The 22,889-nt window shown below is 43.6% G+C and overlaps 1 protein-coding gene and 1 pseudogene across 2 annotated transcripts; both read right to left on the reverse strand.

The window, feature by feature from the left end:
- Positions 1–61: 61 nt before the first annotated feature.
- CDCA4 (cell division cycle associated 4) lies at positions 62–7,787 on the reverse strand. Of its 2 annotated transcripts, XM_062494796.1 has the most exons (3): positions 7,748–7,787; positions 4,187–4,270; positions 62–1,919 (listed from the first exon to the last, which is right to left on the reverse strand). In XM_062494796.1, exons 2-3 carry the CDS (start codon positions 4,223–4,225, stop codon positions 1,164–1,166), a joined length of 795 nt encoding a protein of 264 aa, XP_062350780.1. In that variant the 5' UTR covers positions 4,226–4,270; positions 7,748–7,787; the 3' UTR covers positions 62–1,163. The 2 variants fall into 2 exon arrangements, with proteins under 2 accessions (XP_062350780.1, XP_062350779.1); XM_062494795.1 differs by lacking the exons at positions 4,187–4,270; positions 7,748–7,787 and adding an exon at positions 2,085–2,704.
- Positions 7,788–9,573: 1,786 nt separating this feature from the next.
- Positions 9,574–13,026, reverse strand: LOC134045585 (SHC SH2 domain-binding protein 1-like; annotated as a pseudogene).
- Positions 13,027–22,889: the final 9,863 nt, after the last annotated feature.

Consider the following 22,889-nt stretch of genomic DNA (forward strand, 5'->3'; position numbering starts at 1 on the left):
TGGAGCATATTAATTATGACAAGACATCATGACATACCAACCAGTGAGACTTAAAGGCCGCTAATAACACTTTTTGTAGTACTTAGTGCAAGGTAGTTATCCCATATAAACAAATATTTGATGGTAGACTTCAATGATAAACAATTCACTTGATGACATTTACATATAAATACACATAAATAAAAACCTACATCATTTAGGTTTGTAGTTAACAAAAAGCATGGTCTGAAATGAATTAAATGTAATTGTGTCTAGCTAGATCAAAGCTCTTCCTATAATGATACTCAAGTATGTGGGGTATGAAAAGCATAAATGTACAATTCTCAATTTAGTAAAGTACTACTCTATTAAACAGAATCATGGAAACAGCTCTTACATTTTAATGCAAAGTATAAAATTGTATATTTACATTTACATACACTTTACTGAACTACATTGGGTAGCTCATGGTAAAAAAATCATCCCTTTTTGAAAATCTTGCAAAAAATACATCAACTGCAGATATGATCAAAAGTTACTAAGTTAGCAGCTGACATAACATCTGTAGTAAAAAATATATTTTAGGAAAATACCTGGAAAAATCTAAACACCAATAAACACTTTAAAACTATTTTTGAAGTAAAAATTGTAGCAAAACCCAGAAGAAGCTAGCAAGGATAAGGAGAACTATTGCATACTGCTCTTTAAGAGCCATGTAGCGACTTAAAATAGAAGCAGCAGTTATGGTAGGAGTTTTGTGGTGGAACAAAGTGGAAACTGGAGGAAAATAGGAAACCAGTTATCCAACTTCTCTCTTTGTTCATTACCATTTTTATGGGAGAAGACAGAGAATCCCTCTCCCTGAGGATATCCTCCATCAAAGGCTAAAACAAACTGGTAAAAGGAACCCAATTGCAAGAGCCTTGGACCCCCAATGTAGAAACATTTACCGTATTTACTTACAGTTCAGTGGTTGATAAATCAGATTATTACACTACAAGTTGCAGGTTAACTTTAAGAGTTAACACTATTTTGCAATATGAAGTGCTTCTTAATACATGTATCTATATAATATATAGATATTTGTAAAATAGATGTGCAGATTTGATAGAACAAATGGTGGAAATTGTTTTCTCAAGTCTTTTCTTCCCATTAACAGATGTTTACCTCCTACACAAGGAGGTTCAGGACTCAACAAGGATTTCCACAATATGATCAAGGTCATTAAGATCAGATTTGCAATTAGAGTTAGAAGCTGTATTTGTTGGAGAAGAAAATGTATCAAGACTATCACAGTGTCCCATTTTTGTGTTGCTCATCATGCCAGTTAACATAGTATCAAGATCATAATAGGAATTGTCAACTTCTGAAAACAGATCTTCAACAGAATTAGGACTTTTATTCTCCAGTGTCTCAAATATTTGATCTAAAGATTTTTGAAAGTTTCCTTTATTTTCTTGTGGATTCTCCATTTCCCACATGTTGCTCTGCAGGTTTCTCGGTGCTTGTACTGAAGGGGCTGTTGACATAGTTTCTGAACTATCCTGTGCCTGGTCACTCTCAAAGTCTTTACTGAAAGTACCATAGGCTGGAACATGCTTTCCCTCAGCTTGATCCCTAGATGAACGACAGAGGATATCTGTTGAAACAAGACGATCCAGGGATGCCTGCCCTGTACTCTGTGTGTTTATCATCTGCCAAGTCCCGTCTTGAGTCATTTCCTCTTGGATCTGCCGTACCGTGTTGGCTATAAGCACTGAACGACAAAGGTTGGGTTCCACCAGCATGTGACACAGCTGAAGTTTAACCAAGGACATATCTAAAAGTGACTGCCGCTGGAGGTTATAGGAAGGAATAGCCTTAATACCAGCCAGAGTCCCTTCAATATCTTCTTCACCATCAAAACATTTCCTCTTTAATCCTCGCACAAACATTGTGTCCTGTTAAAAAAAAATCAAACAAATAAACAAAAAATCATGTGCAACATAAACAGCTCAAGAGGGAGGAGAAAAAAAAAGGTACTAAAAAAAAAACCAAAACAGTGAACATTAATCTTTTATTAAAAAGCAAATTCTTTAAAGATAGAAACATCAGAATTGTCATACCATGTTCTAGAATGGCCAGTGTGGTACAACAGGGGTCAGGAACATGTGGACCGGGTCCCAAAGGCGACATTCGGGAACCAGGGGTGAGCAGGTCCACAAGGCATGGCATCGGAGAGAGGCAGGGGCTCCCAGCTCCTGGCTCCCATTAAGCTCCACACCTGATGGAAGTCAGGAGCCACTGCCTTGCACAGAAGCAAACATCTCACTGGCTGTATTTCACCTACTGCAGAGGCAGTTTCTCCTCGCTCCTCCCGAGTTTCTACTGGCATGCTTAACCTCTAATTTTGGAAATAAAAATACAACCTGGCACACTATCTTTAAAAGATTTGATCCCTCCAGAACATTAATATACCTAACAGAGTAACATGAAAAAAAACAAACAAACGTGGCAGCGTATGTGAAAAGATTAGCTTATTTTGGCAACAAAGAGAGTAATATCTAGATTTGTTCCATGTAACTTGAGACATTCAGCAGAGGTGCCCAAAGCAGTCCTTCCGGTTCCTTTCCTTGGGTGAGGAAGTGAACTGCGTAATTCCAGTAAGAACTGGGCGAGTCCAGTAAGGATAGTGCCAGTCATCCTCTGTATGGGCCTCTGTACACCTTTCCCAGTCGACTGTAAGATAGCAAAAATCCTGTATTCATAGCTTAGGTTCACCAGCTAAAAATGCACAGGGTGCATGCAGGCTTTTCAGTATCCACACCTAAAATCACTTGCTGAACTCCCCAAGGGGTGACTCCCAAGTACCTGCCTCAGCTCTTTTTCTGAATTGCACTGATTTTGACAACAGTGCCCCATGCAAATATTGCAGCTGGTCCCTTGGAATACAAAGTAACTTTTTTTTAATGCAGTATGTATCTCTTCTTTTAGTCTTAAAAAAATTGGGCTGCAGATGAAACTGGTACCTGATCTTCACATTTATGCTTCTTCCTTATTTTCCTCTTAAGTCTTTTGTCCTTAGAATTTCTGTTTGCCCACTATTTGGGGACTTTTCTTCAAGTAGTGACCCAAACAAAACAGTTTTTCAACTAAAAGCTGTTAAAACCAAAAACACTATTGTAGTGTCTTTCTATACAATTTCCCACTTCCCTTGAAAAACCCTAAATTCTGCCTTGCTTTCCTGGTTGCTACAGTACATTCCTCATATTTTCAAGGAATTCTCTTTCAGCTTTTTCAGAAACACTAAAAATCCACCAAAGGACAACAACACTTCTCCTTTCAAAATACATTATATGCTTATCTACTGTGGAAACCTGGGGATAGCACAGTAGTTAGATAAACACTTGGTCTGACTCTGTACAACACTGGTTATGTTGCTGACATATATCCATTAAATAACCTTTGTTGGGATTTGTCAACTCTTAAAAGATTTCTTTCCACGGATGGCACAAACTCTTTAGAAATCACAATGTACAGAGACTACAATATAGAATGAACTTAGTCTTGTAGTCATTTTTCATAACTTCTTAAAAGCTATCCATGGATCAGCAATGTATTAAATACCTTGGGCATTTCTTCTAAAATCTTATCCTGAAACCTAACATATTTGCATTACTCCTATTAAATACAACTCCTGCAAACTTCCTATCAAAGGATACCCTATTTAATTTTTCCTAAACTTTTTTGTACAGTAATTTCTGAACGTACTCTCCCCTCCCATGTGAAACAACCTCTAGAAACATCTTTTGGGACTGTGTACAAATCATGTGTGATTGAATTGTCAAACATTAAACACTGTACAGAGTTTGAAGCTTCTTCTATTTCAACTCACATTCTTGTGAAGAGTAATTAAAACTTCAATTGAATGTTAACCTGGTTTTCATGCATCTGCAATTTGGCATTTATATGCCATCTAAGGCACACCAACAGAACAGAACACATGAGAAAACCTCAATACATCATGCACACTTGGGCATCAAGAAGCAGAAGAAAAACATTTATCGATTTTTAAAGGTAAACCTTTCACAGCATTCACTGGATTTTTTCCTAAAACTTGCTTTCAATTGGTATCTTACATCATAAAGCCAGTTCTTTGTCATCCTGTTCTCCTGACTGCATGTAGTACCAGGTTACGGTTTCATTTAAGAATCAAAAAGTGACATACCAGGAATTGTGCTTGATGCAGTCCTTCCTCTTCTCCCATGCTACTGAGCAAGAGTCCATACAGTAAAAGTGACAGCACCACCTGCTAAACACAGGGAAACAAGATGTCAGGCAGGGACCGGAGATGCAGAACAGAATAGTTTTGCTTTGGTATCTCTATCCTGTATGATGTGAGCATTGTTCCCACAAACATGAACAGTAGGATTAAACCCAATGCACAGTTAGAGCACAAATGTGATTTGGCAAACAATACTCCAAAAATCTGCAGCAGGAGGAAAATTCCAGTTTAATTCCAAGTCCTAGGCTATAGCCCTGACCTTTGGACCAGTCTCTCCCTTATGCCTACACCACTGCCATTTAAAGAGCAAACAAAAATTTTTCGTATGAGCATTAAAGATTAAGTCTGCATAAACAAAAGGTAATGAAAGCAAGTCTTCCTTTTATTACAAAACTATCGTTTTCACCTTTGTTGTACAAACCCACGTCTATCTCTGTAGAATCTAGAGAAAGTGAGGTGGCACAAACACAAAACTGTAACATGGCCAAACATGAGAGAATTTCCCTTTACCAGCATAGAAACTTTATGACTAAGATTTACTTTGCAAGATGACTATAATGAAAGTAATGGCAATAATTAAAATGCTTCAACTATAAAGGCTGAATTTTAAAAAAACCCATTTAAAGCATAATAAGATTTGATATCTCAAATACAACTTCCCATCACATGCAACAATTCCCTTAACTACTGAAACTAAAAAGAATGCTGTTCTAACAGGCTACAAAAAATTTCATAATAAACTATGGAAACAATTCAACAACACTTTTCTAGACATGTCTGTGCAGTAAAATACAGTTCTGTGTCTCCAACTGAAGTGCATACCTAGAAAAGAAACAAATAAAGAGGGTGCACATGCACATCTGTTCTTCTTTTCTGTTTTGTGTAGTAATGAACAATTTTTCAAGATTGCTTGCTCTCAAATATGGGGGGGGAAGAAGAGGGCTGACAAAGGACTTGGGGGTGGGAGTGCAGAAAACATGTTTTTCCTCAAGAAGCTGCATACTCGTTAAAATATCACAATGGGAAAAAAACCCCCACCTTTAACATTCTCAAGCCAAAATCTTTTGACTTGGTCCCAGATATTCAAACTTAATGATGTTATGTCATGGAAGCTATATTTCAACCAACTCACAGTCTCATTTTTTTTTTATGGACTGAGCTCATAGCATCTTTGGAAAGTGTCTTAAGGCATCTGAGCTACAACTTCAGTCAGACATCATATCAAGTCAATGAACCATTTCTTATTTCTGCCAAATGCTTTATGACACTATTAAAGTTCAAAAGTTTCTGCTCCCCAGGTACTCTCAAAACATTCTATAAATGAAAAGTGATCTCTTTGAGAGCCTGTGTCTGGTAACTATTTGAATTGCAAAAGTTCTACTTTATTGGAGGATAGGTGACAAGGGCATAAACCTAATTTGAAAAAACCCAACCATGCAAAACACACCAAACACACCCCCACCCCCTGCCAATAACTACAGGTAAAGATGATACAGTCATGGAAAAAACAAACTGAAGTTTTTTCTGAGACTATTTGGTATATCTGAATATTTTAGAGGGAGAGGCTGTGACCGTTTGCCTCCCAAAACAGTGAACAATACAGGAGGGGACCATTGCTGTTGGTAAAAGAGCCATTACCACATCCACAAACTAAATGACAGAGGATGATGGCAAACCAGTCCAGTCTGTAATCTATTTACATACTACACAATGAAGGTTTTCCCATGCAATGTAATACTGTGTAAAACCACCTGCATGTGATTCCAGGTTCTTCCCTAGGGCAATAACCAAACCACGTGGACCTCTGGTAGTATGAATTTGAAGTAGTATGAATTTGAAGAGTATGTCCATCACAGCAGTTATTTCTTTGAGTTCTATAAACTGGTATAGATGTGTACCGCAGCAACCAAGTTCTCAGTAAAAGCATATTAACTTCATAGCTATTATCAGATGCAATTAAACCTTGCACACAAATGACCTCCTGCAGACTTCTCTGCATTATCTCCAATAAGTACTCATCTCAAGAGAATGCTAAATTTGAAACTTAATTAAAATCTAAGTACCTTTTCCTATTAATTTATGTATTAACATACTCAAAAGGAATTAGCCATTGTGTGAAACCTTTTGGTACATCAGAGCACTGCAGCTTCAGAGTCAAGGTGTTCAAAATCCCCTGATAATTTCAAGCAGCACCTTTCTGTGTCCAAGAAGCAGCATCTGGATGAACCACATCATCTCCTTTCTTCCTCTGCTACCCCAGTGTCATGAGCCCAAACTTTGTGCGTTCAACCAAACTGGTGTTTGAAACAGCTTCGCAAAAAAAATGTTGTCAAGGAGACAACAGCTAGCTGCAGCATAGTGCACTAGGGAAAAGGAGTTTTGTGGGGGATTTTTTGGTTTTGTTGTTATTTTTTAATAGTAGCACAGTATTATGTAATTCATTACAAGTTTTGCTTTTAGCATCAACAAATTCGCAGTCTGCTTTACAAACAAGTTGCTTGAAATTTGATACAATTCTTATTAGAGCATCAACTTCAGAACTCCAGGTTCACATTCAATTCAAACTCACACAGTGATATGCTGCCAAAGATGTAGTTAGGTACTTAAGGGAAAAAGCTGCTTCCCATAAGTTGGAGTAACAGAGAAGATAGGGAATTTCAGCAATGCTTATGAGAAACCAGACAAGACCTACCTAGGCCAGTGCTGGAGGTTCAGTGAAGCACAGTGCTGCTTTGTGTACAGCCTTAAGTACGGTGATGATGGTGAGCACGGGAAGGCAAAAACGGGCCGTACCTCCCCTCTACTACTCTAATCCTCTCCACTCCAACACTGGCTTTTCTAAGAACCGTGGGAAGAAACCAAAGCTCTGCGTAATAGTGGAGAAAAAGACGGAAAGAGAGCTACTCCTCCTCTTTAGACATGGACATGTGCCCCATATGGTGTCGAGGTATAAGGTGGGATGCAGACACAGCAGAGGGCTGGTAAGGCCAGAAACATCGCTATTCGATCTGGAACAAAGGCCCCTGTAAAGCACTGGGGTCTGCCCACCCCCGGGGCGTAGAGGCTGTCAGGAACCTCCCCGGCACTCGAGAGATTTGGGAAGGGGTTCTAGCACCCGGGGAAGGGCAGTCCGAGCAGCTGGAACAGGAGCTCGTGGAAACGCAGGCGGGGGCCTGGAGCGCTGAGCGGTGGGGAGCCCCCAGAATCAGGGAGAGAGGCGGGACAGGGGCGGAGAGCGAGGGGGAGCTCCTCGATGGTGGGAGGGCAGCGGAGTGCCGGGGGTAGGCACAGACGATGAGGGAGCACGGCTGCGGAAAGCACCGAGCGGAGGAGAAGTGCAGAACGGGCCTCCTGTCCCGCCCGCCCCGGCCCTCTCGGCGGTTACTCATCGCCCCGCGCTCCCGCCGCCATTTTGAATCGACTCCGTCCCCTCCAAGGGTTCCGCCGGCACCGGCTTCCCACGGATCCGACCCAGCCCAGCCCGACCCAGCCCACCGTACTCACCGCCTTGCCGCTGCTGTCGCCGGTGCCCTCCCGCGCAGGATGCCCCACTCCGCTCCCGCCTCACCGCCCGCTCCAGCGCCTGAGGGACGGGCGGGGCCAAACGGCCCCGCCTCCCCCCGCCCGCCATCTTATTGTCAAACCCCACAAAGGAACCCGCGTCCGCCGGGGGCGGGCCTTCCCCGGAGACCGCGCCCACCAGGGAGAGACGGCGGCTGCTATTGGCTGCTGCCAGGCCCGGCAGGCGCTACTCGACGCTGCGATTGGCTGTAACACCCGCCTGTCCCACCCCTGGGCTCCGCCCCCGAAGGCGGTGGAGTTGCCATGGCAGCCGGACCCTTCCCCTCGGCCATGAGAGGCTGAGGGAGGCGGGGGCGAGGCGGAGCCGCCCCGATTTCAAATTGCAGCCAAGGCCCCGCGGCGCGTCTGGGCTCCCGGCCATTGGCTCCGGCGGGAACAGGTTCAGACCTGGCCGCGCTGCAGCCCGCGGGGAGCCTTGGTGGGGGAGGGGAGAGGGAGTGTTGGCCGGCCCGGCCCGGGCGCTCCCCGCCGTCAGGCGCCACTCTCCTCAGGGCTGGGGAGCCCCGGAGCTGCGCCCCACGGGGGTGACAAGCGGCCTCAGCGCTCCATTAGCAAGGCCTGTGGCATTTCCTGTTCGGGCTCGGCCGCCCGGCCCCGAATCTCGCAGTCAGAGCCAGGAGCCCGAGTGCTGGGGGCGCGGGTGATGTCTCGCCTCGCAGGGAGCCGCTGTCTGAACACGAGTCAGCTGTGAGTGTCCAGATGGGCAAGAAGGCCAGTGACATCCTGGCCACTCTCGGGAATTTTACGGCCACCAGGACCAGGGGAATGATCGTCCCCCTGTACTGGTACTGGTGAGGCCACACTTTGAGTGCTATGCCCAGCTCTGGGCCTCTCCATTCGGGAAGAATGTTGAAGGGCTGGAGTGGGCCCAGAGAAGGGAACAGAGCTGGTGAACGGTCTGGAGCAGAAGTTTGTATGATAAACAGCTGAGGCAGATCATGGCTGTTTAGCCTGGAGAAGAGCAGGCCTGGGGGGACCTTGTCAGTCTCTACAGCTCCCTGACAGGAGCATGCAGCCGGATGGGGAACGGGCTCTGCTGCCAGGGAACGAGTGACAGGGCAAGCGAGAACACAGCCTTAAGCTGTGCTGAAGGGAGTTTAAGCTGAACATTAGGAAGAATTTCCTCACAGAAAAGGTGATTAGACACTGGAATGGGCTGCCCGGGGAGGTGGTGAAGGACTTCAGCATTGTCCCTGGAGGTGCTGAAGGAAGACTGGACCTGGCATTTAGTGCCACGGTCTAATTGAAGAGATCCTGTTTGGTGACAGGTTGGAGATGGTGATCCCAGAATCTTTTCCAACCTCACTGATTCTGTCCTAAAGCTGCCGCCGCCTTGCTGAGCGGACTCCCCTCCCCAAGCCTTGCCGGCCGCTGTGACCCCAGCCCGATGCGGCTGCACATCTGCAAACACTTAGGCCGCTCCGGCGCGTCTCGGTCGCTCTCCCGGCCGAGCTGCTACGTGCCTCCTACTCCGGAGCAGCCCGGGGCAAGGAGGGGCGGCTCGCCCGGGTTTCGAGAGCAGCAGAGGCGACAGCTGCTGCCTCCCGCCCCTGGGGCGCGGTGGGATGGGGAGGGGAAGGAAATGGAGAAAGGGTGGGATAGGCAGCAGGAGCTGGAGGGTCGACGAGGCTTGCAACTGAGGCTCTGCAGGAAAGGCTGGGAAACAGCAGAACTGTAGCTTCATGGAGTAAAGCAAGAAGAAATAACATTCCATAGAAAAACAAGATCTGCTTTTGGGACAAGACAGTTCACTCAGTCATCTCTTGTCTCTTCATCTGACTCTTCTTTGTAGAAGTAGCCTCAAATTCATTTGCAATTTTGTAATTGACTTCGGTTTGCTCAGAAATGTCAGCTCTCTCATGAAGCTGTGCATTCAGGTAATTGTTCATGCCTGGAGCCTCTACACAGGCTGGCCATCCCCTGACTGGGTGAGCTGTGTGTTCCCTGGTCTGGCTGCTGAAGCATCCTTTACATCATTGATCTGTCCAGGACCACACCATATCCTTTATTATTATGGATCACATATTGACCATGGTTACCATGGAAATGTCATAATATTAATCCAAGAAGTTGTCTATAAGTATTCCCTCCTTGCAGCAGTACATACCATTGCTCAACCGAGTGCATGCACTACCTGGATATATTTCCACACCAGCACCCTTAGCATCATACAGATCTGAGTTTTTCATTAATAGCTTGGCTGATATCTGCACTTTTATGCTTCTGGCTTCACGTTATAACACACAATTCTCCAGGGTGGGTCCCATGACGGACATTTAAAACCTCCTTCACAAGTTCATGTTGCACTCACTTCAAATTTGAGATCTTTATATTGGATTCTGTACAGTCAAGAAAGATGTCTGCTTGCTTTTCTTTATTTTACCACAATATAAAAGGCATAGCCTTTGAGTGTAACTGAATCAGCACTGCAGAACAGGCAGGGCCTCTAGAACACAGTGACCAGGACAGATGATGACTGTGTGCTTCGTAGCAGGCATTTACAGCTGCCAGTGGATTACAGTGAAACTATATTGCTATGTCTTTACCACAATCAGCTACAAGCCCAGAATCACACCATATTGTCAGATGTCAGAATGCAACCTCAGTCAAGGCTCAACACATTACACAAAATAATCCAAATCATCTTCCTTCTTCTCCCTGTCCCAGTCTTCCAGATGCACTGGTAGAAGAGTCTGACATGCTCTACAGCTTGTGCTGTCTGGTCAAACTCTGACTCATCACACACAACCCACAGCTCCCACATTAGTATCTGGTTTCCCTTAAGCTTCAAGGGTTCCAGCTGTCCTATGACTCACACAAGAAATGGTGAGTTGCACAACTGCTTTCGGAGGTCAGTATTCCATACCAGCAGCCCCAACAAGAACCCCAAACACATTTGTACACTAGATTTCCTGCCATCCACATGGTGCAAAGACTTTGTCCAGGTACTCAGCTGTGAATTGTGTCACCTACGAAGTTTTGTGGTGTTAAGGGAGAACTTGGACCTTAGGTTCTGAGCCAGAGTCAGTTTCTTTCAGCTTGAGGTGCCTCAGGAGAGGGATCCTAAACAAAGAAATCCCTGGGCCTTTATGTCCCCACAGTCTGTGGACCTGGTGCCCAGTGGTGGTTTATGGTCTGGAGTCTTCTAACACCTCATGGAATTCTTTCTCCATGTCCATGAGGGCAGGCTGTCATTTGTTCTTATCTTCCATCCTGGGGCCCTTCAGGATCTCAACTCTTATCTGAAGATACCCAGTCTTTCTCTCTTTACTCCCCTGCTTAGCTGTCTATGCTTACAAAGTTCATTTCAAGTTCCCTCACACCAAGCTTTGAGCAGGACCCACTCATGCTAAACTGTCAGCAAGTTACAATTCAACTTAACCCTAGACAATTAATTTCTAATGTTTTATAAGTAAACAGTACAATCTCCAATATGCAGTCAGCCAAAATGTAATCCTGGTAATCTCTAAATTGCTTGTGAAACAAAAGATGGTGAGTGTGAAAAATTCTGGAAAAAGTACATTCCCGTTGGGCACAGTCTTTCCTAAAGCAGTGCCTGGTTTATCAAGATGATGCCTTAGTCACTCCAGGAGCCATCACTCCCGACACTCAGCATATTCCTGGAGCAGATCTAGGCTCTGCCGCCCGGCTGCTCCCGCAGGGCACTGCCTCCCGCAGCTGGCGGCAGCACGGCCTGACCCTCCTCCCACGCCCCTCGGCAGCCCCAGCTCAGCAGGAATTCAAATAGGTATTCCCACAACAAATCCTGCAAGAACCTTTGAGCCTTCGTGGAGGCCCCTTTCGAGGCAGTGTGGGGGCTGTTCCCTGAAGGATCACAGCTCGGAGAGTTCATTTGCATTGCTCTTTCTAGTGATAGCATCATCTATATAGAGTAAGGTACTTAAGTCCGCTCTCCTTATTATTTTTTTTTTTCTGTGTAGCTACAGTGAGAAGATCGTGACATTTCTCAACCCCCCCAATAACCTCTCCAGTGAAACTGGAGGATGTCTTATGGCTTAAGAACTACATCATCTATGTTTTTTACTAAACCAGTGAAAGAAAAATCGTGAAAGATTCTCCATCTTCGTTAAAAATCTGAGAAACTAGCGATGTATACTCATTTGATTATTCTCAGCAGAAAGCAACTCTCACATCTCACATGTGTGAGAAACAAAACTTGCAAAGTCAAAATGAAAAAATCTGGACAGATCTTTGCAAAACAATGCAGGCTGAAATATTTACTAGAGAGCTGGAAAAAGAAGTCTGCAAAACAACCTGATGAAAAATGGAAATGAAGAAAGTAACTGCATACAAAGAAGAGGAAAAAAGTGAGGGAATCACTGGCCAGGATCATCAGGAGAGCTTTAAATCAAAAGGTAATTCAGAACATATACCCAAAGGTTCTAGATAACCGGGAGGCATTGCACCTAGTAAGACACTGCAGAGCAGCCTGCCTGCTGAGGAAATTAATAACATGGGTGACGGGGAAAATGGTGCAAAATCAGCTCAGCCGGTCTCTTGGCAAGCTGGGGCACCGCTGACACACAGCAAGATCTCCAGAGCGAGTGGAAGTTCTGAAGGGATTTAAAAGCACTGTCAGTCTGTATAAAATCTGAATAGGATGCTCTCTTTGTCTGAAACAGGAGGTACCAGGGCTGGTGTAACAAGAGCAGGCATTGCCTCGACCTTTCCAAGCAGGTCCGAGGTGTAGATCCATCCTTAGCACATGGAGGGAGTGATTTGAGCTGCAGCCCCAGCCTCAGAGCAGGAGGGCCGGCTCGGGCGGAGCTGCTGCCCTGAGCTCCGTTCCCTTGCCTGGGCAGCGGATGCCTCGTGCTCGCTGGAAGGACGGGCTTGGCTTCAGTCCGCGAGAGCTGCGTGTGCTCCAGCCGTGCCGCGTCCCCGAGCGGAGCATCCGCGGCTGCGGAGCTGTGCCGGCAGCCAGCACCGGCTCTCCCCGTCCCACAGCCCGCCTGCTCTGCCGGGAGCCCTGCCTGCCTCTTCCTCCGGCGGCGCCTGGTACCGGCTGGTGTGACCTGCGTGCCATGGGCGCTGGAGAGCCGCCACTGCTCCCTCCCGCCCAGCCCCCTTCCTTCCCGTCTGGAGCAAGCCTCTGCTGGGCTGTGCTTGATGCCTCGGGAGTTTTGCTGCTCCTTTCTCAAAGCTGCGCAGCCCCTGCTGAGCTGGCTAGACTCACACATTGGCTGTGACAGGAAGGCTGTTTGGAGTTGGATAGCGTTTATAAAACCGCAGAAATTAACAGAAACGGAGTGTCCAGGAGCAGGGCTGAATCTACCATTTTAAAAGACAAAAAAAACCCCAAAAACCCAAATCCAACAAAACCAGACATGACTCAGCCCTGAACTGGAAGCTGTGAGCTGTCGCCAGTGCAGTCCTGTGCTCTGGCTAGCGAGAGACAAGGTGTGTTAGCTCAAGCTCTGTGCATTACTGCGGTTTGGAAGAGTTTTTTGGCTGTGATCCCTCTGGTTCAGAATGGGGACAGAGTTTGCTTGCCTGTGCCTGCTAAAGACAACGTGGACTTGTTCTGAGTCTATATTGTTTCTCTCATAATTACAGTTTTGATTAAAGCATTTAAGATATGTTTGTCTTTTAATTTGGCTCTAGAGTAGGGCTGGAGACCCACTCCTGGTATACATAGTTTCCTTTGCCCAACCTGGCAAATTCTGATTACTTCTGAGATAGGCAGCATTATGAATCAGTCCCGAGTGCTTCTGCAGACAGGCACATTCCTGCAGCAGAGCTCCCCTAAAAAATCCAGAGGCAGATGGAAAAACAGCTAAGGAGTAATTAAATGTGGCTGTTCCTCAAGAAACAAGCCTGTAGTAGCAGCTGAGCTAGGCCCCATAAGCCAGGTATAGGATACAACATCGCTGAGAGCAGTCTGCAGTCACAGTGCATTGAATGTAAGAGAAAGTGTTTTTGTGCCGTGTGTTAGTGTGTGGATCACCAAAGGTGTGGGAGTTCAGCTCAGCCTTCAGAGAGGGTTAGCTTCTCCTTCGCTGCTCTGAGCCGGGATGTTACTCCTACACGTAGGAGGGATTAAACAAAGAACAGCAGGCAACTGGTGCCTGTAAAACAACCCGAAAGGTTTGTAGTAAGTGAGTGAACATTTGCGGGCTAACTGTAGGCTGATGTTGGATGATAATGATGCTGGCATCAAATGTTAGTGGCTTACAAAATGAGAATAGCACAGTCAGAGCGCTCATCACCCCAGCTAATCCATGCACCAGTTAATACATGTCTGAATATGGCAGTGCTGAGGCTCAGTTGGGGTTTGAAAAACTGAACAGTGGTAGTAGGCAGGTGATGGGAGGGGTGTGTGGCTGTCAGCACAATAATAGCAAAGTATTCTGTTCTCAGGCAGAAATCTGTCTGCCTCAGGCCGCCAGCCTCAGGCCTTAGGTTTTATGGCTGTGGGTATCTGATCTATCTACTAGGAGGCCATGGGGATTAGGAGTGACACGAGCCAAGAAATGAGTTCTTTGTAAGAGCTTGTACAGACTAAGATACTCTGTGAGCTAAAAGCAACACTGCTTTTACCCAAGCCAGCTAGTAGCTTTATGGAAACAATAATAAATAAATTGCTAAGAAGAGGTATTAGTATGTTTTGATTGCAGGAAATAGAGTGAAAACAGGACACAAGGAAGCAGTTAGGCTTGCAGTAGTGCACTAACTCTCTTAGCCTGCGTGGCTAAAGTGGTTTGGTTGGAGTTAAAGACCCTTCTAAGGCCCTCACTGTTGAAGTCAGTGACAATGAGTGTTCCTCTTAGAGTGGAAAGGTGCTGAAGGAAAGAGTGCCCTCATTACAGTATTTGTTTATGCTCTTCAGCCAGGAGGATATGACAAAGTAAAAGTAAAAAGCAGTGTTTTTAGCAAGATCTACAGTTGCCAGCCGATTCAGAGGTGTTCTCTGTGGCAGGTGATAAGTTTGATGTAGTGGACATTGGCAGGGAGGAACAAAGCCTGGATAATACCAAGTTAATGACAATAGGAACCTCTAGTGACAAAGCACTATACCCTTGACCAAACAGCAGAAGTTGCCAAATGTTGCACCAGCAGTCAGCAAAGATGGATTTTAAAGTGCTGAATGTTGTTTGGGGGTTTTATTTTAAGGTAGCTCATTTTGATAGTTCAGGTTTATGTATGTGAGGAACAAGATTGGTTTGTTGTTGCAAAAGTGCTGCCTTAGAAAGGATTTTTAATAACTAGAAGAACAAACCTGCTTCTTAATAGGGACTTTTAAAACATACATTTTGGATACTTGAGTGTCATATTATCTGGTGCTGCTTAAAATATGTGTTCTGTATCTACGCATAAACACCATAGGCTATGACAGTTGCTATAGCAACTAAGCATCTACTATTAAATAGTACCCACAGGCTGAAAAACCATGTGCAGCCTGTCAGTACACAAGGTATTCCTTTCTTTTCAGCCAGCTAAGTACAGTATTTTCATCTCGGGAGCTAGTCTGCTTCTGATGAATGTGTTTGTGCTGGTCATGTGAAAAATTTCCCCCCCCCCCCCATCAGCTTTACCTTCCTTTGAAACAGCAGATACTGTAAGAACAAAATAGCCTGGAGTGGTTGCAGGCTGAAGAAATTAATGAATAATTCCTTTTTCATATATTTTTGAACATACATTAGAGTGTGGCTTTCAAATATTTTAGTCCAGATTTGAGCTTGCACTTTTGCTGTTCTGCATCTTTTGATATTACAGTGTTTTCTCTTGAAACCAGCCTTTCAGGGGGCACCATGCTGTTCTTAGAAGCCACGTCCTTGAAAATTGCAGTATCAGTGGGAAACTAATTTCTGCAGCCATGGCAGACTGGAGAGTTCTAATTCAAAAGCACAGTTAAAACTAGCAAAACTTTTAGGAATATGTGGTTCAGTTATTTATTTTTAAGCTTGCCTTAAAGTTGGTAAGCATTTGGACCATGAAATCCATGGGGGAAAAGTAGAAAAATAAGAACACTGAGTTTCATATGCAGTAATAATTCCAGTGGTTGAGACTTCAGTAACAAGGTGTTGACGGCATTAGTTGTTTTACATTTTCCAAGCCAGAAATGTGATTTTCTTTAGACCCATCATAAATAACAAGGAGAATAAAATTAAGCATCAGTAAGAGAAATATGCTGGTTATAGAAGCAAATGCTTTATCTGCAAATTAAAATGATCCTCTGTGAGCCTTGAAGAGTAGACGGTGGCTGTGATGGCTTATTTGAGTGTTTGAATTGTTTCCAAGTTTTATTTGAGAGTCTGATGAATCAATAGGTTAAAAGGAAAATGTACTGTAGCTACAAATTATTGCTGATGTTGATTTGCTTATGGCTAGGCAGAATTACATAGTCTGTAAAAATAAAAAATTATAGCAGGAACAAAACAATTACAGTTTAATAAGAGTATCAAAAAGTAAGAAGTAGGTAAACTAAGGCATGAAAAGGCATATTAAAAATGTGATTTTTTTTTTCCTAAGAGAATGATTGTTAACACCTGTGTGCCTTGTCTGTTTAAAGGGTTAACCCAGTTAGAAGCATGGCTATGAACAGAGATAACAGGCTGTGAGCTGGTCTTGTTCTCTGCTCTGGTCCTGCACCTCGATGGGAATGACAGCCTTGACTTTTGTAGCAGCAAAGGAATGTTAACTCCTGTCTCCTGGTGATCTGCCAGTAGCTAGTGGGTTCCCAGCAATCATTTCAACATGTCTTGTATTAATGGAACAATAAATTTTTAATTGGTATTACGTACAAATGCAACCAAATGCCAAAAGACTTGGGTAAAGTCGCAGGAGCTGCCACAAGCAGTGGTGCAGAGTGATGTGGAGAGTGATTTGCCAAGGCAGAGAGGCAAAGTGGGGCTCATCAGAAAGTTGTTTAGAATTTGCTGGGTGTTTAGATACTGCATGGGACTCAGCTGAATGCCTTAGATGGTCTGCCTGCCTCTTGCCACTTACATCCTCTCCAGGGAATCATGGACAGATCCTGGAAAGTTCCAAAGTTCCAACACTTTCCATTTTTTTTATTTTAATGCAAGAGAATTGTCTTATTTCTACCCGTGATGCAGTGATTTCCCTGTTTGTTTTCAGTTCTGTTTTTGTTTTTTTTTTTTTTTTTTCTCGTTTCTCAGCCTGGTTTTAGCCATCCTTAGAAAAAGGTTTAGTGTTTCTGCCATATTTGGATAAATATTACAGCCTGATCTTGTGTCTGGCTCCACAGCTATTTGCATGGTCAGAATAAGCACACAAACACACTTCTCTGTACAGACTGTTCTACCTAAGAGGAGCACAAAGTCTTAAAAATTATGTTTACAAGATGGGAACTTTAGGGATATAAGAGGTACTTATATTACTCCCTGGTAATGTTTTTTTTTTCCTTCCCCTGTGAAGTTCACCATGCCCAGGAGGAGAAATAGGGTAGAGTCTGGTGCCCTCTTGTGACTATATTAAACTACTGAAAAAACATTATCCTCTGACATAAAAACACTTAGAGCTTGAATTATATTGGAAAAAACAAAGAAATTTATCCTAAACAAAAGCTGGAAGTATAGAAAAGGGTGAACAAACCTCCTAATGTTATTTCTGAAATTAAAATTCTGTGTGATTCAGAATAGGGGCAGTGAAGTTACAACTTATACTTGACTGATCTGTTGAATATTTCAATGATATGTTGCTTTCATAAAAAACTTTTCTTTGTGCTATTCAAGTAGATGTGATACTGAAGGATGGACAAGTCAAGGTTATACATTAATATTGCCCTGCATCATGGAAGATTATGCCCAAGCTACATTTCTAAATGAAAAACTCCCCCAAATTCTCCAAATTCTGAGGTGTTGAAGTCATTATAATCTGAAACTATGGTCCAGCAAAAAAAGTTTGGATTCACATTTAATTTTCCACAGCCTTAAGTGAGGAGGAGGATGGCTATTTTCATGGCTTTGGTTTAATTGATTTATTTGGAATGGGTTTTGTACAGTGTTATTTCTTATCTTGGAATTTGACTAAGAATTTATTCTACTATCTGAAACTAAATGCTAGGAAAACAAAAAGAGAAATGTTTAGTATAACTTCCAGCTTTTCCCCTCTCATGAGAGGGGAATATTTCTGGTCAGAAAAGGCAATGACTCGTCCTTTAACAAAGCAAGAATGGTCCATTCAGCCTCTCAGTAGGGAAAGCCCTGTGCTGAGTTGTAAAATCACACACCCTTTGAATTCTGATTTTGTGTAAACTGAAGTGGCCCTCTGACCTTTAGTTTCCCATCAAACCCTTCTGACTTTACAGTCTGCTTGTATCTGCCTCCCACCACTGTGTACTGAGGAAGATCCTCATTTGTCATCTTCTTGTTTCTGATGAAACTTCAGATTTGTTCTTGGCCTATCTGGAATCTCCTGACTTTTGCTGGTGGACCATTCCCACAAGTCAAGTGAACAAGAAGTTGGTGATAACTCCTGAGTTGCCTTGCTTTTAATGTACATTTTTCTTCCCTTTTTCATATCACTCCATCCAGTCCTGAGTTTAGTGTGAAACTTGTGCATTTGTCCCCTTTGGGACACAGCCGTACCTGCCAGCAGTGCAGCCATGCACCATTCCACTGGGAGCCTTATTTTAGGAAGGATTTGAACAAAAGAAACAGAGGCAGTTAGAAACCATACATGCAGCTAAATGGAAAATTATAGGATTTTTATATTTCATCAAACGTCCTGTATCAAACACATTGCCTCATAAATGCCAAACATACAAGAATAAAAAATGATGTGTTGTGGGTAGTGTGAGCCTCGTCTTCCTGACTGTATTTAAGAAAGGCAAGACTCCCCTGCTCCCAGTTAATAAAATTGATAAGTAATAGTGCTGTAGTCTCAAGTGTATCAGATTCACACTGTCAGAGACTCATCCCAGAAAACTGGTGCTAAGAAAGTGCTTCCCAGCTCATGAAAACAGTGTGAGGAAGGGAAGAACTTGAAAGGCAGAGTACACATGGATAGATCTTCAAGAACTGGGGATTTTAGACATAATTGCTGGTGGCCTCCTGTGTACAGCAGTGCAATAGTGCTACTGATGTCTTCAATTCTGTACCCTGACAGGTAGTATGAGCCTTTTGAGTGCTTGGCCCTGAGTGTTTCCAGTCTGGAAATCAACTCTTCAGATCAGTATCATTCTTATCTTTTGAAAACAACAAGACACCTCCAAACACCAGAATATCATGGTGAGGAAAATCCCAGCAAAATCCCCAAGGGTCTAGTGCCCATGTTACCAGAAGGAGACAGAACGTTAAAATGAAAGTCTGCATATTTTTTTTTTCTGATGCCCGGCATAAGCAGAAACAAATAAAGTACTTTGAATCTGACCCTGAAAGTGCTGAGTAATTATAATTTGTGCTTTAATACCTCATATTTGCCTCCACAGTGCTGTTCTGTGTGCTCCATTGCAATTAGCTCTGAATATGCACAGACACACCTGCTCACTCTTTCTAGTATCTCCTGCAAGGGCTTTTATTTTAAACTGGGGAGCCAGACAATGCTCAAGGGAAGAAATGTCACATTTTATAGATGGGGAACTGTGATACAGGCTGCTGCATTTCTAAGTAGCTTTCTGAACATGGATATTTGCATATTTGTTCAGAACATCTGTAACTTAAGGTTTACAAGGTTTTTCAGGACTTTGTACATCATACAGAACCCTTTTCCCACAGTATCTCTCTTCTCTTTGATTCTTCATTGCCCTCAAGAAAATATTTCAAGACAGACCTTTGAACATAGAGGGATGCTCTGTGATCATGGTCTGAAATGCGCAGGCCCTGTCACTGATGGAGTCTACCAAACAGAATGGATCATTTCATGGTGCAGTGAGCGGTTGCTCTTGTAGACAATATTCATGTGATGTTGTGTAACATTTTTTCCACATATCTTATCTCCTCAGCAGACTTTCTGTCTGAAAGGCTGATCTCTGCTTCCTTACCTCTGACCATTTTTTACAGGATGGAGTAAGAGAGTAAAGTCCTAGAAGTTATCAGTGATCTGAATTACAGATTAGACATAATGAGTTCAGAGCCCTACCTTTTCTTACCAACAGCTCATGATGGCAGCTACTTACAGCTGTTACCAGGGTATTAGTATTAGTCCAGGTTGGGATAACATTTCTTAATTTGTGCTTCACATTCATGTCACTTTGACTCATGAGGCCATGCTGCATCCCTGCTGCAAACAGAAGCACTCTTTCCTGTGCAGAGGTTCATTTTGCAGGGAAAGATGGAGAGTAATGCCATGCAAAAGACCCACTTCCAGCAGACACTGGAAGAGATGGAGAGGACTAGTATCACATCCTCTAGACCCGGTGCAGAAGACATGCTGGGAGGACCAACTGTGGGGATGCTGGCACCTGTATGCTTCCCTGCAAGCCAAAGAGGTTAAAAAATTATTGCATCTCTCTGATGCAGTCCCTCCACTCTTATTTGCTGCTGTTGGTTTGTGCTGATGTGAAAATAAGACTGGCATTCCAAACTGTCGGGGAACTTTGGCTTTGTTTTACTGTACAGAAAGTTTCCTAGAAGACCTGTCCCACAGTGTGTGCTGCAGAATGACAATATTCTCACTAAGAAAAGCCACTAGGCTGTGGATGTTTCTGAACACCTGGTTCTGAGTTAGATTTCATCACTCACTACCCAGCATAAATTTGACATTAGGCTGTACATGACAGCAGTCACAAGGTCACCAATAGCAGAAGAAACTTGTCCCAGCTAGAGAGTCTGAGTTAATTCCTATGGGGTTTTGCCAGCTTTGTAGCAAAATTATAGCAATCCTCTTGCAGCAGAATTTAATACAGAACTCGAAAGCATTTCTTAGTCAGGAATATAGTTTTATAAGTGAGTTATGCTAAAATTTACTTTGAAAAATTGCAGTCTTCAGATATAACTTAAAATTAATGAATAAGCAAAAATATAAAATGTACTGTCTACAAAAACTAGTCCGGCCAGCTCTAGTTCATAGCTGGAAATTATTCACTTCATGTTTTATAGTCATATTTAATATAATCAGCAATGAGCTTATCTCCCAGGTATATTATAAATGTCTGAGACACATGTAAAAATAAAATAATGTTTTCTTTATACAATAGCCCACTCTTTTAGTAAGTTGATGGAAGTTATACCCGAGTAAATGCTGAATATAAAAGAGTAAAATTTTCCAATCCCACCCCTTACAGTAGTGAGCAGCTTGCCTGCCCTGAGCCTTGTGTGTGGAGACCTGGCCATCTAATGACCAAATTGGGAGGCGCAGCCTAGGTTTGGTTCTGTACTCTCTCTAACTCATCTCATAGCTTGGGCTGAGTTGGGAAAGTTGGGAGCCAGATCCATGTGGGTACAGATCCAAATGGCTTGTTGAGAACTGCAGATCTGATATAGCAATTGAACCTTTCTTCAGAGCACACAGCAGTCCCTGTGGGCTCACTGGTGGTGTCTCTGCTGAGGAAAGGGTGGAAAGACCCACACAATCAATCCACCCCTCAGATCTGCTCTGAACTGAGAAGTGCCCTTTGCTGTGTATCTCACACTTGTGCTGGTGCTGAGACCTTTCTTTTGCCTGTGTGGCCCAGTCAGATGCTGACAAGAAATAGATAGTGTGCTTGAATTATCAGACAAGAAGCAATCACTTTATCTGATGGGGTATTTTGACAATATGGAATGTGTCTTGATGCCCTCACTCAGCCATAAAGCTGCTTTTCTGTTTATCCAAAGAAGTCAGCGTTTGCAGTTTTTCCATGTGGATGCATTGCTTGGTACCAGGCCCCTAATCCCTTCAGTAATCTATCACAGAATATTTGAGTTTGGAAAGCACCTCTGGAGATTATCTAGTTAAGTTTTTAAGTTAGATCAGGCTGCACAAGTCTTTGTCACTTCTAAAGCTTTTGTTTCAGAGTGTGTCTGAACAAAGAAACTCCAAGGATTTTCATTAAGAGAAGATGCATAATGACACAGTAATTTAGAACAGCATACAGCTTCACTGAGGCAGAACTGCAGCTGTTGCATCAGACCCTGATAATCCCTGACCCCTGCATCTATGGCACTGGGTTCCAGGGTTGGTTCACAGAATTGTAGAATATCCTGAGTTGAAAGACACCTACCAAGGATCATCAAGTCCAGCTCTGCACAGGACACCCCAAGACTTGCACCGTGTGCCTGAGAGCATTGTTCAAATGCTTCTTGAGCCCTGTCAGGGTTGGTGTTGTCCAACACCAACACCACTTTCCCTGGGGAGCCTGTTCCAGTGCCCAAACAACCTGTGGGTGAAGAACCTTTTTCTAACATCTGACCTAAGTATTTTCTTACTCAGCTTCAGGACATCCCTCAGGTCCTGTCACTGTCACCAGAGAGAAGAGACCAGTTCCTGCTCCCTTGATTCCCACCATGAGGAAGCCATGATGAGGTCTCCCCTCAGTCTCCAGGCTTGACAGACCAAGTGACCTCAGACACTCCTCATATCCTCCCCTCCAGAGCTTTCACCATCCTCGTGGCTCTTCTATGGTTGCTTTCTAAAAGCTTAATGTCTTTTTTTGTGTTGTGGCTCCTAAACTGCACAGAGAACTTGAGGTGAGGCCTCACCAGCTCAGCGCAGAGTGGGGCAATCCCCTCCCTTGACACTCACTTTTTATCAGAGGAAAATCATCAGAGGTTTAAATTCATTGAGGTCAATAGCTAACTTTCATCCGTGTCAATCAGCTCAGAAGCCTGTACCTCTGGTTTCCTCTAAATTCACTGCTGTTATTCATTAAAGTTTGCTTTCAGACTATGAAAATCCTGAGGTTGGGGCACTTTGCATGTGCATCTGCAGAGATGAGTCACCAGTGCTCTGGCTAGCAGGGGCTGTCATGCGCCATGTTCTGCTGCTGCAGAATTCTTTAGAAATGGAAAGTTGCAGATATTCAGCACTTTGCAGGTCTCTCCTTGATACCTCAGAGAGTTTGATCTCTGAGATGCATATATAAATAGAAATCCAGAATTTTTAAATTTGCACGTCAACAGGATTTCATGTTTTTCCGAGAAACAAACTCCAATTAAGT

The sequence above is a fragment of the Cinclus cinclus genome, chromosome 6 (genome assembly GCF_963662255.1).
Source record: "Cinclus cinclus chromosome 6, bCinCin1.1, whole genome shotgun sequence".
Lineage (NCBI taxonomy): Eukaryota > Metazoa > Chordata > Aves > Passeriformes > Cinclidae > Cinclus > Cinclus cinclus.